The 18011-nt window shown below is 34.2% G+C and overlaps 3 protein-coding genes and 1 long non-coding RNA gene across 9 annotated transcripts; 1 reads left to right on the top strand and 3 right to left on the bottom strand.

The window, feature by feature from the left end:
• Window positions 1-806: 806 nt before the first annotated feature.
• On the bottom strand, window positions 807-5419 carry LOC122290345 (protein ALP1-like). 4 transcript variants are annotated; one of them, XM_043097987.1, is made up of 3 exons: window positions 5071-5419; window positions 4797-4935; window positions 807-2085 (listed from the first exon to the last, which is right to left on the bottom strand). In XM_043097987.1, the coding sequence occupies exons 2-3, from the start codon at window positions 4927-4929 to the stop codon at window positions 1049-1051; spliced, it is 1170 nt and encodes a 389-aa protein (XP_042953921.1). In that variant the 5' UTR covers window positions 4930-4935; window positions 5071-5419; the 3' UTR covers window positions 807-1048. The 4 variants fall into 4 exon arrangements, with proteins under 4 accessions (XP_042953921.1, XP_042953942.1, XP_042953928.1 ...); XM_043098008.1 differs by lacking the exon at window positions 5071-5419 and adding an exon at window positions 3125-3166 and having other exon boundaries at window positions 4797-4905; XM_043097994.1 differs by lacking the exon at window positions 5071-5419 and having other exon boundaries at window positions 4797-5021.
• Window positions 5420-8884: 3465 nt separating this feature from the next.
• Window positions 8885-11236, bottom strand: LOC122290335. Of its 2 annotated transcripts, none has more exons than XR_006236357.1 (3): window positions 11048-11236; window positions 10046-10867; window positions 8885-9264 (listed from the first exon to the last, which is right to left on the bottom strand). It is a non-coding gene; the product is annotated as an uncharacterized LOC122290335 (long non-coding RNA). The 2 variants fall into 2 exon arrangements; XR_006236359.1 differs by having other exon boundaries at window positions 10046-10686.
• LOC122290323 (F-box protein At2g39490) lies at window positions 9149-11746 on the top strand. 2 transcript variants are annotated; one of them, XM_043097966.1, is made up of 5 exons: window positions 9149-9285; window positions 9718-9920; window positions 10003-10815; window positions 10964-11122; window positions 11235-11746. In XM_043097966.1, exons 3-5 carry the CDS (start codon window positions 10009-10011, stop codon window positions 11610-11612), a joined length of 1344 nt encoding a protein of 447 aa, XP_042953900.1. In that variant the 5' UTR covers window positions 9149-9285; window positions 9718-9920; window positions 10003-10008; the 3' UTR covers window positions 11613-11746. The 2 variants fall into 2 exon arrangements, with proteins under 2 accessions (XP_042953900.1, XP_042953894.1); XM_043097960.1 differs by having other exon boundaries at window positions 10000-10815.
• A 547-nt stretch (window positions 11747-12293) lies between these two features.
• On the bottom strand, window positions 12294-13816 carry LOC122290313 (aquaporin TIP1-3). Its single transcript, XM_043097949.1, has 3 exons — window positions 13571-13816; window positions 13097-13347; window positions 12294-12866 (listed from the first exon to the last, which is right to left on the bottom strand). Exons 1-3 carry the CDS (start codon window positions 13701-13703, stop codon window positions 12492-12494), a joined length of 759 nt encoding a protein of 252 aa, XP_042953883.1. The 5' UTR covers window positions 13704-13816; the 3' UTR covers window positions 12294-12491.
• Between the last annotated feature and the right edge of the window lie 4195 nt (window positions 13817-18011).

The following is an 18011-nucleotide window of genomic DNA, read 5'->3' as shown; positions in this document are numbered from 1 at the left end:
ACATGCCAAAATTTTATAAAAAAAGGGTTATGTATGTATCATTACTCAAGTCAAAAGGCTGGTTTTAATTTTATTTTTAGATTAGTTCAATCAGTAAATATATTTTGTTTTTTGTTTTAAAATACTAACATGGAATTGGTATTTATTAATAGAGAGAATTAGGGTTCATTTGACAACATAACAGTTCTAAATTATTCTTAGATATTTCACTCTCAATCATCACTCAAACATAATACTTTCAATTTCAAATCTTCATTTTTTCATATAATTATTATTTTTTCAAAACAAGAATAATATTAAACAAATTATATCCAAACAACTTTTTAACTTTAGAACATTTTTATTTTAACTTTTTCTCTCTTATTTCTTAAAATCCAATAAAATATCTTATTTCCCAAGTCATTCATTTCCCCTAACACACATCATCATTCTTTTGTAGCCACATTTTATGAAATGCAACAAGATTTACTCTAAACTTATCTTATGCCTTGTTTGTTTTTAAATATGAAACGAGATGAGATAAATTAAGATAAAAGTTGAAAGTTGAATAAAATATTGTTAGAACATATTTTTTAATATTATTTTTATTTTACAATTTTAAAATTTTGAATTGTTTATTTTATTTGGTGTGGGAAATTGAAAAAATTTCGATTCATAATAATTAATAAAATGAGATGAGATGAAAATATTTACGAAAACAAACGAGTGTGTTTGCCACGTTTTATTGTGTCACATGCTCACAACACAACTTCACCTCCCTAATCATTTTTTGTATTGGGTTGAAATATTTTCTAAGATACATAGAGTGAGAAAGATTCACATAAATTAACAATCACTCACAATATGTTCAAGCTCTCACACACACACACACACACACACACACACAGACAGAGTTTTTTATGTATCATTTAAGCGTGTTCAAGATTGACGACTGTCTATGTGAGAGGACAAATAACCAAACAGGTATAACATACCTTTTCAGCTAACAAAAAGGCAGAGTACAATCATAGAAAATTGTTCACATGCACAAGGAGAAAGAAGAATGCTCTCAACATGTCAGTTTTCTAGATAAGTAGAGAGAAAGATTTTCTCTGATGATAACGGCGGTCTTATCGGCAGATTGGCAACTTTGTAGTCGATAACTCGAATCGTGATGATGAGACAAAGGCAGTTCATCTTGCACCTCATCCTCCATATCAATAACAATGTTGTGCAGTATGCAACAAACCAGAATGATCCTCGGCAACCTATGCTTATCAGGCTTCCACATTACTCCATGAATTATCTTCCACATCTCCTTCAACCTAGCTAAAGCTCTCTGTGCCACCATTCGGGTTGCAAAGTGCCTCTTGTTAAATTCGGACTGAAAATCTGAGCGGCCTCTTCCTTGATAAGGAGTAAGAAGCCATGGCAAAAGGGGAAACCCTGCATCCCCTACTATATATTCTCCTAACTCTATTCCTTGAGAAAGCTCCACTTTCTTTCCATTTAACCTCTTACCTTCTTCAGAAAGTCTGAAGAAACCTGAGCTTCGGAGCACAAGGGCATCACTCAAGCTTCCCGGCCACCCTGTAATTATGTCACGGAATCTCATTTCTGGGTCCACAATTGCCTGCAAGATCATGCTACAGTTTTTCTCCCGATCAAGCCAGACGTCATCAGTCGAGTCCATTGTAGGGAGGGTCATTGTGATGTGCGTGATGTCAATTGCACCACAACAATTTGGAAGGCCACGAATTTTCTGAAACTTAGATTTTACCTCTTCGATCTCTGCTTCTGTCGAAGGCCAACGGACATGGTGAAGTCCTCTTCCCTCCATTGCTTCCACAAACCTCCAGGTTATTTGGGAAACTGTTGATTGGTTCATCCCAAATGACTCACCAACGCTTGATAGTGATTCACCAGAGCCCAGTCTCCTAAGAGCAACAGCCACTTGGTCATTTAAAGACAAAGGCTTGCCATTTGTATAATTGAAGTTCGAAGGCCTAGCCTTCATATCATCCCTCACAAGAGAACATATGTAGTCGAATGTCTTTCTTGAGATTTTGAAAACGGATTCAAATTTCTTTGAATCAGATAGGGGGCCTGAGAAGTGGAAACATTGTAACATATTCATTTGAGGTGGTGAACGCATGGAGAAACCAGACACTTAAGGAAACATTATTTGCTGCAAATAGGATGGGGATTCTGCTCCTCCTCCTCCTCCTCCTCCTCTCTCTCTCTCTCTTCTTTTTCTTTATGATGAGAAAATAGAAAGATAGAATCTAGGTAAGTACAAACCATGGACATTTTCACATAACTGACAACATATAATTGTAGGGAGCGGTGGGCCATTTTTTTTCTTGGCTAAAGTGAATCTTCAGCTTTATTTTTAACTCCTCTCCTTGGTGGACTATTTAGTCTAAACCTACTCAGATACAAGAAAAACTAAAAAAACATGGTTAAATACTTAAACAGGGACAAGGAGAATCATGTCACACCGAACAACATACCACAAAGTCAGTTTCGGCCACGTCGATGTTTATGTAAATTCTTTGCTCCAATTACTGAAAACCAACACTTACTTCAGAACATCCGTGCAGCGCATGAGTTTCTTGAACCCATCCTAAATATCTCAATCTTTCAGTTTTATTGGTATTCAGTATAATCATATTTCTGATATACCTAAAGCCTATGCCTCACTTTCTTACCAGAAACATGTCCTCTATAGCTATGTGGGCTTACTTATGCCTCTGCCTGATCAAGCTGAAGTGCAAGTGAGTCCTACGAGGAATTCCCCCAGTTGGCATAAGCAATCTAATGGTCTCCAGGAGTTTATGTTTGTGCAAATCAGGAAGTCCACTCATAAAATTACTATGATTCATAGAAGCTCAAGTTCACCTTTTCAGAAAAGATCATTCCCTCAGAGTTTACAGGGTGCATAATTCATTAACTCTATAGAATTGCTAAAATCTAAATTAAAAAGCCTAATAAGGTGCATAATATGCCCATTTTGGATTTCCACGATGAGTTCTCACATCCAAGAGATACACAACGGTGGGGCTGTTTCATTGTTCTTCAATAAATAGCATATGTAAGGGACAACACAAAATGTTTTAAGATAGCTTCTAGTTTATAATGTTACCTTAGATAAGGTTCTATTCAAAAGCAAGTGATCCCTGATTGCCTGCATTTTGTGTAAAAGGAAAATGCTTGTTGATCTCTACAATTGTTTGATAACAATGAAATATTTGAAAGGAGAGATTTTTAAGACAAGAAGAAGAAGCTCCCTTAGATATTAAATCCATATCAAGAATTCCCAATTTAAAGTTCAAAGGCAAATATACCCTGGAAACAAAATCTGTAAGATGATATAGAGTGAAAACAATACATAAAAAGAACCACCAACCTATATAAGCACAACATTATATTTTTGAAACTAATAGATAGATTGTCCAAACATATGTAGATAACCAGAATTAATAGGGTAACTATATCATCGACTCTTGACATTAACAGGCTAGCTACTATTTTTCTTCTACAGTTCATTATGCTTTGTGCTAGGCCACAAAGCAACAAATGGAAAACCATGTGCTCAATCATTCTTCCCCAACCATATCTTTGCTCCTCTGTCATTAGACCAAGAAGCGTTTGGTGCAGTGGTTCATTTTTCCATTCACTTCTTCCCAGTATCAAATTCAACTATCTTCTATAAGCAGTTTAAGAGACCTTTACAATCGATAAAGCATGACGTTGACTACAATCTTCCAGAAATATCTTATATCAAGAAAACAGCAGACCCAGTTTTCCAATCATAATGATCTTCCCACCTAACATACACATATTATCAATCTCCATCATGGAGACAAGCTAAAAGAAGAAGCTTATAGATACTATGTGAATCCTATAAATCAGTAAACGTAGTATGTACTATGTAGAATTGAATGGATCACCCGACAAGGGTGTGACTTTTCTTTCTTCGTTCCTTTACCTTTCCCTAGGGAAGGAAATAGTAGTATAATGGAGAAGAGAAGCCAGAGAGATAAGGGCGTTACCCATTCAAGATACACATACGAGAACATAGGAAAGAAATTGAATAATTTAGACAAAAGAAATAGAGCAAACCACGTGAATTCCAGAAATCAATTTGTTTCTTAAAAAGCTGGATTTTTACCCTAGTCTTGATGTTTCACTAGATGCAAAGAAGAACTGATTTAAAAATCCTTAGTAGTACTATATCATCAGGCATGCCCGTTAAGAGGAACATCATTATATGAAATCAACCAAAACTCAACAACGCACATAATCAAGCGAAAGAAAGTTATTGCGTAGTGTAATATTCATATACATACAAGTCGACCCATGTCCATAAATTTAATTAAGAGCAAGGAAAACCTAACTAATGTCCTCGTAATCACCTCACCAGGTATGCCCAACTGTAATCAATATCAATACGTATGGAATTCTCAACCACACAAATCGATCAAAGAAGATAAGCAAGAAACACAAGCTAAAAGATCTCAAGAATAATATCAGTTTGCCAGTTTTCATAACTCAAGCTTTAAAACACAAAAAACATGAGTGAATACAGACATCGAAGATTTCAATCCAATTACTGAAAACTGCATTGACCCATGCATTCCAATTTCACCAAAGGCCAAGAAAGCCCAACTAATGCCCTCATAAGCAGCAAACGAGAAAATGAACACTAGAACCAATCTCAATGCATAATATTAATAAAACTCAAAAAATTAAACCGAGAAACGAGCAAGAAATATATGTAAATGCATTATAGAGAACTGTGGAATATGTTTTACCAGTAATCCTCTGGGAGAAGTCGTCCCACCAATCCAAGGACTGGGGTTGGGAGAGCAGCGAAGCGGCCAAGACATTTTGGTCCACTTTTTTCGCAGCCTTCTTCCTTCTCTTGGACCCTTTAATGGGTCCCATTGAATACTGTAAACAAGACCCAGTAGCATCAACCAAGAAAATCAAACAATGAGAGAATTTACAAAAAGAACATAAACCTATTAATCACGAGCCAGATTTGAAGCCAATGAATGAAAATGATGACAAACAAGAGGAACATACATGTATAAGAGGTTTGGCTCTGGAGGATGTAGGTGCTATGTCGAAGAGCACGAGAGGGGGTGCTTCAGGTAAGTGCTGCCTTTTTTTTTTTTTTTTTTGGCAAATTCAAAGCATGCAATAGTAACAAAATTGTTGGGGAATATATTTGAGCGAGAGATATGGGTAAAGAAAAGGCTTCGAAAGGAGCCAACGTTGTAAGTGACGCGGGCTGATAATATAATCTGTTAAGTAAAGACAATGTAGCAAGAAAAAGGAGAAATCAGAGGTTCTGGACATGGGCGAGACTCTCTTTCTTCTCGAGCCTAATACATATTATATATTTAACATTCTTATTGCAGCCAACGAATGGGAAATCCCAATGACTAGCACCCGATTTTGCTACTCGATCGGGCATGCCTTATGTTTCAAAATCCCACAAAATCCACAACCTGATTCTCCTAATTAAACTCGTGCATATTATGATATTAGTTTCAACTTTTAACTCTATTTGCTTTCTTTCTTTTTTTTTTACTAATTACATTATTTTCCACAAAATTAATTCCTGGATCGCAATCGTACAACTAATATATGACCATGATATCTATACACCGCAATATGTGATATACCAGACAATGTTCAAAGAACTTTGCAATTTTTTTCTTCTAACAACCATAGATCGAGTAGCCCATTTTCCTAAATAAATTATTGAGAACAATATTTCTGAAAGATTTAATGAACTCTTAAAGATCCATTGTTCAATAAAAATTCATCCATTTGCTAATGAAAAGGAAAAAACAAGATGGCTGGAATCTGGTTTTCAACAGTTTTTTATTGAAATCACATGTCCCATATATGACCATGTCAAAATCGTGGGGCTTGAATGGGCAAGAGATTATGATAGTTGGGAATTGGGAGAGACTGAAAGGCCAATTAAAAAACTCCACCCATTTTCTTGGGGGTGAAAAATCGACCATATTTGTTTGCGTTTCTGCGTAGTTTCTTTTTGAAGCATCTTGTTTCTGTGTTTGGTTATGTAGATCAGAGTTGAGTTCCATATTTATCAGTGGATCATATATTTTTGGAGCTGGACCAGTTCACAATCTACCATCTTCGTAAGCAAAACAAGTGAAAACAAGGAATTGAGGATTATCTTCGATTTCGGGCCTTCATGGAGAACACGTCGATTAACATAAAGAGGCCGAGGCCCGACTAGCTCTGCCTGCCAATTCCAACAGAGTTGAAACCACAAGGAACACGAGAAAAAAATGTAGTTACTTTTGGTATAATTGTTTTGATTTCGGGCCTTCAAGGAGAACACGACGATTAACATAAAGAGGCCAAGGCCCGACTGAAAATGTAGTTACTTTTGTTATAATTATTTCTTTTCTTTTTTCTTCTGTTGCAAATAATAATCTTGAGAAATGTTATCTGTTATTTTAAATTTAAAAATGTTATCTGTTATTTTAAATTTAAAAAACTTTTTAACTATAAAGAAAATAGACTCACAAATTAATGTCATTTGATGTAGTAGCTTAAACTTTACAATCATATAAAAATATATCAATTTATATATTTATTTTTATGAAATATTTTTGTGACTGTAGTATTTTCTTTAAATCTATCATTCCAATCATGCCTGTTAACGTGGCATATAGTATCTGTATATTCACGAATGAATCTTATTATTGAGACACAACGTGTCTACAATTTTTAAGTCTGAATAAAGAATAATCACGCAAAAGGTTAATCAATAAAATATTAAAAATATCTATTCATCATTCTTACATCACACATAATATAGATTTTTTTTTTCTTTTCCTTTAGCAAGTATAAGGTTGTTTGGATAGTGAGATGAGATAATATAATTTTAGATAAAAGTTAAATAAAATAGTATTTTTTAATATTATTATTATTTTAAAATTAGAAAAAAATGAATTGAGATTTGAAAAAATTGAATTTTTTATTATATTTTGTATGAAAATTTAGAAAAATTATAATGATAATATGAGATGGATTAAGAGTATTAATTCTCAATTCAAACAAGACCGATGTTATATATAGATGATAAGTAGAAGAAATTAATTAATTTAAAATAAATAAAATAAAAATCAATAAATATAATGTGTGAAATAATGAGTAACAAAGCTACTAAAATATTCACCGACCTTAATCAATCCCTAATTCATTTTATTTCATTCTTTAAACAGTACCAGTTTCTATGCATTGCACAACAACTCGTACTTGTACTCCATATTCATGTAACAGAATTTCGGATGCCTTCATCCTCGAGCTGAGACGATCGTTCTTTAATTCGTGCTCTAATTGCAGTACCTTTAGTACAACGCACCGTTTTCCCAAATAGTATTGAGAAGACGTAAACGACGGGATTTGTTTTGCCATTTTCACTTTGAATACTGTGTGGGTTCATGTTTGTGCCCGCATGTCAAGGTTAACCATCAACAACTAACCCCAAACAAAGCTCAAAAAGGACGAGAGAGAAATAGATTATCAATACGTTGCGTGTTATACAGAAATGGGAAGGAATGGTTTCAGAAATCTTGAAAATTTTGAGTAAAGAGAGTGGAGTGGAGGCGTCAATTGTGTCATTTTCCATCCAATTCTAATTATTTAGATAAATAAATATTAATAATAACTATTGTATCTTAACGGGGGATATATATATATATAATTAACTATAGTTTCATCATAGTCTAAAAATGTAACGTGTCAATATGGACAACTTGGATGTTGTAAATTTGTCGATAATTTTTGACAATCTCAAACCTCGTCAATAAATTAAAATTAAAATTAATTAATATCTCTAAAAAAAAAATTAATAATTCATGTCCCATGCATAGAAGAAACGCAACGCTTCACGCCATAAGAAGCTCGATTTCTATTACGAACAGTTATTTCAAAAAATAAAGAAAAAGAAAAATCCATCCATCTTTTTCTTTATTTTTTAATGCCTTTAGATAAGTCAGATCGATGCGGCAGTATAATTAGCACCACGTAAGTTTTTGGACTTTGTCAAGGTAGAGATGGGTAGATCTATGATTCTAGAAAGGATAAGGCTAAGCCTATTCTTACCTACAATTTTGATACAATTTGATGTTAAAATATTAATTTTTTATTTATCTTTTAATATAGTATTGACATAATAATATTTTAATATTAAATTTTGATAGATACGTAAAATATAAATACTTTAATGGTAAAAAAATTTATAAAAGTAAACAGATATATTATATTTTAAAGTTATTTTTAAAATAATATTTTTTATTATTTTAATTTTTTAATTTATTATTTAATATGATATTATAAGATTATGAAAAGATGATAAAAAAACATTACAGGTCGGGTGACAGTTTTGGATGGCAGTGAAGATGACGAAGGAGCTCATTCCAAGTGGATTGTATCTTAATAGTCAATGAGCGTTGTTTAAGTAACCGCAACAGCAATTAAGGACGTCCTATGCTAGTTTCTGCCCATCCGCGCGTCCGTCCATCCATGCATTGCATTATTATATACATATTATAATTATTCACCGATAAAGTACTAATGGAAGAAAAGCTGCTTTATAATTAAAATAAAAAATAATATTTATAATCGTAATTGTATAAATATTATACAGTCTTTTTAAAAAAAATAATTAATATAAAATTTATATAAAAAAATTAATTTTTTAATTATAAATCTTATTTTTTTTAAAATAATTATACAGTATGTAAATATATTATACGATTATATCTAATATTACTTAATTAAAATTCTCCAACCAAATACAAGACGTCCCATAAATGATTTGTCTGTGCCTTTAATTATTGTACCTGTATTGTCTTTAATTTCACAGCAGAAATCTTCCCAAAATCCATTGCAATTCATTTACAAATCTGGCAAGCCAGCTAGAAGTCAATGAAATCAGATCTTGCATGCCCAAGTGTGAAGGAAAAACAAAAATCTTCAGCTCTTGATATATATATATATATATATATAGGGAGTGCAGTAAACTCAACAAATATTATATATATTGGCTGTATATACAGCTTGTGACACAAAATATTGCCGCTGATGAACTGTGAAGTTGACCGTTGGTTCATGTCATCAACTATGAAGACGACAGTTCGCTATCCGCAAGGATCACACATGACTCCCAACTTTGAACCTCCACTTGGATCCAAGCTATCTCATCCCATTGGCTGCTTCAGTCCCAGCCTGGTTTGATATAAAGAATCGGTAAGAGCATAGTTTGGCTTTGATCAGCCAAGTCAAAACGACATTTCTTTTTCTGTAAGCTTCGATCATTATTTGGTACTAAGATGAAAGGTTCTTAATCTTAGGATCTCAATTTATCTCTGTCCAGAAAGATTTTGTCAAGTAGAAAGGCTAGGTTTCATTTGGTAGATAAAAATTTTCATCTCAAACTCAAAATTCTCATCTCATCATTACAACTTTCTCAAATTCTCATACAAAATATAATAAATAATTTAACTTTTTTTTATCTTTTTTAAATCCCAAAACAATAATAATATTAAAATATAATATTTTAATATTTTATCTTAAACTCAAAATTTTCATCTCACTTACCCAGAACCTAAAGTGTTATGATATACAATGAAAGTCAAATCATTAGAATTTGTCCTAATTCTGCATTCTTTTTTATTTTAGAGGGTTGGATTGAATATATAAGTGTGAACTAAGAAGAAGCTTCAAATGGAAAAGAATGGTCAAGAGCTGGTAATGAGATGGAAATTGTTATCGTGAAGACCAGAACCCAAATGTAAAAACCATATCATCAGCAGATGATCAAGAAACAAGTGCCGCAGTTCTGACACAAGGAAAGGAAAGACCATATATATACATTCAAAAAGGTAAGAACTTGCTCTTTCTTGATTTATAATCTTATTGTTGTATTGTCTACAAAGACCAGTAATCTGTTTTTTGGAACAGGAGGAATTCATGGAGGAAAAACTACTGGATTTACTAAGCAGTTTACCGGATGAGATCCTTGGCCGCGTCATTGCGTTTCTGCCTTGTGAATCTGCTCTGGAGACCAGCTTCCTTTCTACTCGATGGAGAGACCTTTGGAACACAGCTTTAGTGCAACGAGGAACAATAGAAGCGGCTGCCACCGCAATTTCTGGATTCCTAACTCAATTTGATGAGCGCGATCCCTTGAGGCAACCCCGGAAACTTCGATATCACTTCTGCAAAGATGGCGTTCTCTTGGCTACCATCGCAGCTAATAATAAACTTTATATGGATTTCTCTGCTGGGAAGCAAGGGTTTTCAAAGCAGTTTGGTTGGCAGTTGGAGCTGAATCGCCAAAACCTTACCTACCAGCCAAGTTCTTCTACGGCCGCCACCTTCGTCAAAACGCTTCATCTAAAATCGGTGAGCTCTCTTACCAGTGAGGCTGTGTCTTCTATGGTATCGAATTTTCAGTTTCTTGAAAACTTGAAAATCATTGAATGCGACGGATTAGAAGCTTTGGAAATTGACGCCGGTTCAAAGCTTTCGAGCTTGACCATCCTTGATTGTCCGCAATTGAAATCTCTCCATATGAGATCCTCGAAACTCAGGTCTTTCAAGTATCGAGGTCTGCTCCCTTGGCTGTGGCCCGAAGATCACTTTAACCTGAAACATGCCATGCTAGATTTCAGACAAGGCCCCGGCGATATCAGCTTTAACAGTGGTGATTTCGACGCAACTCTATTAACCATAAAAAACGCCGAAACTCTTACACTATGCAGATGGACTTTTGAGGTATGGTCTTGTAGTTTCTGCATATTTTAGTACAGTTCCAAAGTTCTGACCTCTGTTTGTAAGACAAACCACTAATAGCTAGTTAGCCTATAATTATCATGTTTTACCATCATCAAACATAAATAAATTGAGAATTTTCATGTTGCAGGCTCTGATTTGGCCATCGATTTCCTGTGTATTTAGCCACTTCCAGTTCTACAAATTGAAAGAGCTATGGTGGATTGATAATTACACTGAAAGATATAACAGTGACGCCTTGATCTCCTTCCTGAAACTTTGTCCTGCCTTGGAGCAACTTTTTGTCACTGTAAGGTCTTCAATTTTCCGCCAAAAATGGAACCGATCATACAATTTTTGGCATAATTATATATTATTATAATTATAATCATCATCATCACCTCTCTTTTTCCTCTCTTCAGATTGACCCCTCAAGCTACAGAATCCCGCACAGTACTGCTACGTACTCAAAACAAGTCAAAAGGAATCCAGAACTTGAACATCTCATGGTGATAAAAATGGAGGGATTTAGCAATCAAGAGGATGAGATCTTACTGGCAGAGCAGCTGAGAAAGCTAGCAGCCCTGGATCCACAAATCGTAGCAACATCCGATAGGAATGGATCACGAAGTTTAGTCAAGGTTCCTTCATATCAGCCAAAGCTGCAGTGTGGGAGCTACTTGGAAAGGGAAAGGGTCCCACCCTGGTCACAGAATGGAAAGCGTGCCACTAAATTTGCTCAAGTGATGGGAGAGCTACTCAGTGAGGCGTGTCCCAAACATGCTCACATGGATCCATAAATGTAACCCGGTCATCAAAATCTGTGTTCCTTTCATTTATATGTATATATTGGCAACTTGTAAACAAAGTATCTCTACCGTTTGTGTTGCAATCACAAATATGATTGGCCAATATGGTTCTCCGTTGGAAGCAATCAGTGGTGTTACTTTTCAACGAGCTAGTAAGAAAAAATGTGGTCTCCATCATAAAATCGAACAGCAGCTTATAATATAATTTTTGTATGGTCCCAATGTTCTCCACCAAATATGATCAAAACATCAAGTATGACTAACTTTGATTGGGATGTCTTCCTCTTCCTAAAAAATATGTCTTAGGAGATTATGGTATGAAAAAAGCTGTTCAAGTAGTAAGGACTTATTTGGAGAGTGAAATGATATGAAAATTTTGTAAATAGTAGTAAGATAGTTTGTTAATAGTAGTGAAATAATTTGAATTAAATATTTTTAAGTTTTGAGAAATGAGAGAGAGAAAGTTGAATAAAAAAATATTATAAAATTAAAATATTGTTATAATATTATTTTTGTTTGTGGATTTAAAAAAGTTGAATGGTTTTTTATTTTTTATTTGAAAATTTGGAAAAGTTATAATGATTAGTTTGAAAATTTTGTATTTAAATTATGTTTAAGAATGAGATAAGGTGAGAATTTTAAAATTAGATCCATTTCCAAACAAACCCTAAATGGTTCCAAAACAAAGAAGACATAATCCACTAGTTTAACAAAACATACAAGAAGCTCACTCATTCGTAAAGCATAAATGACACAACAGCAAGCACACCTCTGGCCTACAAAGTACTTTCCCCCCAGCTTCTAATCTTTATTCTCTCCATAATCCAGAGAGAGGGGATTAAATCTTCATTAAAAAGGGGTAAAATATGCCTAAAAGTCCCTGCTGGGAAGTGGCTCATGTGTAACCTCGCCAATAAAGATGTTGTCATAGACGATGGCTGCAATGGCTGCACCAATCAGTGGGCCAAGCCAGTAGACCCAGTGGTTAGTCCATGTCCAGCAAACCACCGCTGGGCCGAAGGAGACTGCTGGGTTCATGGATGCACCATCAAAGGCACCACCAGCCAAAATGTTGGCACCCACAATGAAACCAATTGCAATAGGTGCAACTATGCCTACATTCCCCTTCTTTGGATCCACTGCTGTGGCATACACAGTGTAAACAAGGCCGAATGTCATCACAATCTCCAGAACTACCGCATTCCATGCACCCACCCCAGATGATAGCGAGAATGCTGAGGTTTCCTGCAGTGGGTCAAGAATAAGTCAAGTTAGACACGAAAAGAGTATATTTATTTGAAAAGCAGATCTTGCATGTATAAAATAAATACATCACTCCTATTGTTCATGGTAGTGTTAAATTGATGACTTCAAAACCAGAATAGGACTGATTTGAAGAACTCCCTAAAAATTAGATGCTCGACTTGGATATAACTAGTTAGTCTAAATTATAATTCCCATTCCCCAATGCTTACCAGTCCACCGGTGGCAAACTTAAGTAGCAAGCAAGCGACGACTGAACCCAGCAGCTGTGCAATCCAATACAAGATGCTCCTCAACAGAGTAATGTTTCCTCCAATAAACGCACCAAAAGTAACAGCAGGATTTACATGCCCCCCAGAAATGTTTGCACCAACTGAAACCGCCACAAAGAGAGCAAATGCATGTGCCAATGCTGCTGCTACGAGCCCAGATGGTGTCGTTGATCCATTATCGGTAAGCTTGTCTGCCAAAACAATTACCACGAATCATCAGTCTTTGCCAATTACAATTAAGTAACACCTTTTTCCTTTGGGCGTCATCCAATACATCGCATCAACCACGCATGCAATGGCGTCACGGTAATCTTTTACACACAAACATTTCTCTTTTTTATATCGCTTATTCATCATTCAATATTCTAACAATGTATATTTAAAAAATAGGATTTAAGTTAATAGCGATCTTACTGAAAGCCATTCCAGAACCTTCCCCAGCAAAAACAAAGATAAGCATAGAGAAAAACTCGGCTAACGCGGCTTTTATCGCGTCCGGGCGGGATGCCTCTTCCGGCGTACCAATTGCAATTTTAGTGATCGGCATTTTCTTGAGTTTTGAGCTTGAGCTCTAAGCTCTTTACTGACTATAGTATCTTTGCTCTTTTCCCTCTGTATCTTGATTTTGTATAGCCTATGATATAGCAATGTTTGTTATTATTAAAGAGCTCTACGTTTTATATAACCACAAGTAACCGCGGGGTTTTGTCACAGCCGCATGTCGGTTTGAAATGGGGCCCTCGTGTGCCATTTGTGTGGTGGCAATAAACTTTAGCTCCGATTGAATCGGCGATGGATCGCCGGCCTAAGATACGGAGTGGGCCCTGGGTGATTTCTAAGGGTCGGCGGAGTCTTTTGGTGGGAACGAACCGACCATTGAATTATATTAAAACATGGGGATGTTTGCAATGTGTTGTTGGGTTGGGTCGGCTACAGTGGTCCCACCTGGGTCTGGACCCTTCTACTGTGTGCCCGTCTAGTGATGGTCCATTCTTCACGTGTTTAATTTTTTTAGATTTAGATTTTATTATTTTTTAAGTCAGTATATACATAATATAATTTATATTATTTAAATGATAAATTTTAATTTATAAAATTTAAAATTTATTTTTTAAATTAATCATACTATAAAAATATTTTATTGAGTATGTTCTATATACCGACTTAAAAATATAAGAACATTTTATAATAATTATAAGAACATTTTCCTTTAAAAAAACGTACGATTCTGTACTCAATTCAAAAACATTATGGTGACCATGAAAAGGTTTTTTCTCTGCATGTTTTTCATTTCTGGATAGAAGACACCTTAACATATATAAATTTCTTTCTTTCTCAGGGGAGAAAGGCTGTGAGATAGCAGTGCAGGCAGAGAGGGTTGGTAGGAGGAGGAGGGGAATTAAGGAAGGAATGCGCCGAATTGAAAATTTGAAAGGAACCGAAAGCTTTTTTAAAAATTTATAAAAAAAAAGAAACCTCAAATAATAAAGACTTCTAAACAAAATATCTACTCTAAATAAATAAATAAATAAATAAAATATAGCTGGACCAAGTATATCAATCACAGCAAATGATGAAAGATAATGCACGAGAAAGATCCTTTTGGCAGGTATTCAAAAGCCTGGTCGGTCCATTTGATAAAAAATGATGCAAAGCCTTTTGTCGGCATATATAACATAATAATTGGGATGAAAGTATTAGTCAAGTTGTTTTGTCATCTTGCTTGAGCTGCACAAACACACCAGAACCAGAAAATGGAAGAACATGTAAAAAAAAAAGAAAAATGTTAATAAAAGAAGAAGAATGATTTGTTCTTTATACCTTATATCTATAGAAATTATGAATTATTAGGGATTAAGGTTTAGATATAAATAATATAGAGTATCGTCGCTGGCCTAATCTATTTGATGTTCACCTATATTTTTCTTCAATCTAACTCTAAAATTAGAGAATTTTTTAAACATTTTTGTAAATTTAGGGTAACTTTTTTTCTTGAGAGATCGCCATTTTGTTTTTGTTTTTTTATGTTTTTTATTTGTAATATTCCTTACCATATTTCATTATGCATTATTTGAAAATTATTACTATTACCAATCTATTAATATATTTCATTATACTTTGAAATGCTCCAATTACGTAAAAGCAATCTTTCCATATGGCTCAATAAGTAACGGACTAAGACGATAATAGACTACTTCTTTTTAGAGGTGCTACTTGCACCCTACGGTGCAGGGTAGCCCCCTCCCCGCACCCCGCATGGTGCGGGGGTGGGTTTTTCCTCCCCACCATCCGCTCCCGTATCTCCTGGGCGGGGTGAGGGCGGATACCCAATCCGCCCCGCTTTATTTCTACTTTAAATATTGACTATATTTTATTATTTTAAAAAATTATTTTTAGATCTAAAAGTGATAAAAAATATATTTTTAGATCTAAATTGTAAATTTAAATTTTATAAATATGACTATAATTTAAAAATTATGTAGTTTTTAAACTTGTTAATGCATATTTTGTGTAAGTTGTAGTGTAATAGTTTTTAACCTATATAGTTTTTAAATTTGCTAATGTATACTTTGTGAACAAGTCTAACAAATTATAATATATATTTATATATACACAATTTGTAAAATATAAATATATATTTGTATATATAAACATATATTTATGTTTTTGTATATATAAATATTTATGTTTAAATATATATATAATATATATAGGTGAGGGCGGGGCGGGGTTGAGCCCTCCCCGCCCCCCGTCCCCAGCCCCTGCCCCGGCCCATGCGGGGCGGTGTACCCCGCCCCGTCGTGCTGGGGCGGGGCGAACGGGGGCGGGGTAGCGGGGTGCGGAGCCCCGTTGCCCACCCCTACTTCTTTTCAGGAGGATTGTCCAGACTATACGACTGTGTCTAGTATTATTCAAAATTTTAAAGCAGAAATCTAATGTAATTTCTATTGAAAAGGTAATTCCATGGAGGAAGGAGTGCCAGTTTCTTAGTTCTTGTTCCATCTTGTTGTAAACTTATTCTCAGCAGCATACCATTCACCATGAATACAATCCCAAAATTTCAAAATCTAAAACCAGCCCTGCTAACCATTATTCATTGGAAATGCAGACAAACCCAACTTCTGAAAATGCAAATACATAGGAGCAGACACATCGGAAAGATCAATTTGGGAAGACTAAGCATGTGACAGCTTCAACAACAATCACTCAAGAAAGTGGGCTTTGAAAGCAAAGAAAGACTTTCAATTTGGCATATGAAACCATCATTTTACAACAGATTGGCCTATTGGAAGCGACTCGCCCTAAAGATTGGATAGTTATATGAGATTTACCGTATTGGAAACAGAGTAATTAATGCTACCATTCATTCTAGATTTCCTCATCCCCAGTTACATTTGTTGATATAACGAGGTATGTTGCACAGTAGTTTCACACTCAACACATTATTATTTTTAAAGTGTAAAATAGAATAATGTAAAATAGTAAATTTATATTTTTTAATGGTGTGAAAAGTGTGAGGTTGCTGTATATATTTTCTGTGATATAATATATTCAAGGTGGTTGTCATTAAAATCACTTAAAATATATTACATCAGCAAATATGGTACGGAATGACAAAATTTAAAATAAATAATACCATTTTTTATCGAAGAAAATATATTCGTGCTAAAAGACAGGCACCATCATATTCGATAAAAATTGAGTCTTGGTGGCTTGCTCCTTGTTGAACCATCCTCCCTTTGGATGCAGAAACTGAAAATACTCCATTTGAAGTTTTATGAGATTCTTGGCAGCTTATAGTGTCAGCACCATCACCTTCAGCAGGTTGAATTTAGGAAACCCATTCCAGAACATCAGGAATATAATTAGCACTATTCTTAGCCAAAACCATTTGTATAGAAGCCTCTTGTAGCTAAAGAGCATACTCCAAATTCCACAGACATCTCCCATTGTTGGCCTCTCAGTCTAAGGGTGGGCAGCGGGGCCTGTACCCCGCTACTTCGCTCCCGTTTGTCTCGCTCTGCAAGGAGAATACCCAGTGAGGGCGAGATGACCTCAGCAAGGCCCCGCCCCACCGCTCCGCTCTATATATATAAAAAAAATATTTTTTTTATATTTATATAAATAAATATTTTGTATATAGATATATACAATTTATTAAAGATTTAAAATTGTATTCAACTTATTGGATTACCTTAGCCTTTTAGACTAACCTTCATATAAAAGATCAAGGTAATACAATAGTCATATTTAACTGAACTCAACTATTTCTTTTTCTTGTTCGATTATATTTTGTCTTCTTTATATAGAAATAATTCAAGAATGAAAACTAGCTTCATTTGGTGGGCTTTCTTTTTATTTTTTTTAAAACAAAAAATCTTTATCTGATTGATGTTTAGGTTAGTGCTTATATAATAGAATTTGATTTAAAAGATAAATTTTAAAATTTCAATCTTCCGTATCAAATCTTACTATTTAAGCTTGATTTTTATTATAAGTTAAGATAAGATAAAGTTAAGATGATTTGTGAAAGTTAAAAATTTGAGTTGAAATGATATGAGTTATAAATGGTTTGAGTTAAAATGTTTTATGAGATTTTGAAAAAGTAGAAAGAAAAAGTTGAATATAAACATTATAAGGCTAAAATATTATTAGAACATTATTTTTTAATATTATTTTTGTTTTAGAGTTTAAAAAAGAGAATTATTTTTTATATTTTATTTAAAAATTAAGAAAAATTATAATAATTAGGTAATAATTAAATAAAAAATAAAACATTTGAAATTTGAAATTAAAAAATAATTGTGTTTATGATATCTAGATATTAAGATGGGATGAAATGAGATGAAAGCGT

Source organism: Carya illinoinensis, chromosome 1 (genome assembly GCF_018687715.1).
Source record: "Carya illinoinensis cultivar Pawnee chromosome 1, C.illinoinensisPawnee_v1, whole genome shotgun sequence".
Classification (NCBI taxonomy): Eukaryota; Viridiplantae; Streptophyta; class Magnoliopsida; order Fagales; family Juglandaceae; genus Carya; species Carya illinoinensis.
The sequence above is the reverse complement of the archived record's forward strand: the minus strand, read 5'-3'. Positions and strand labels throughout refer to the sequence as shown.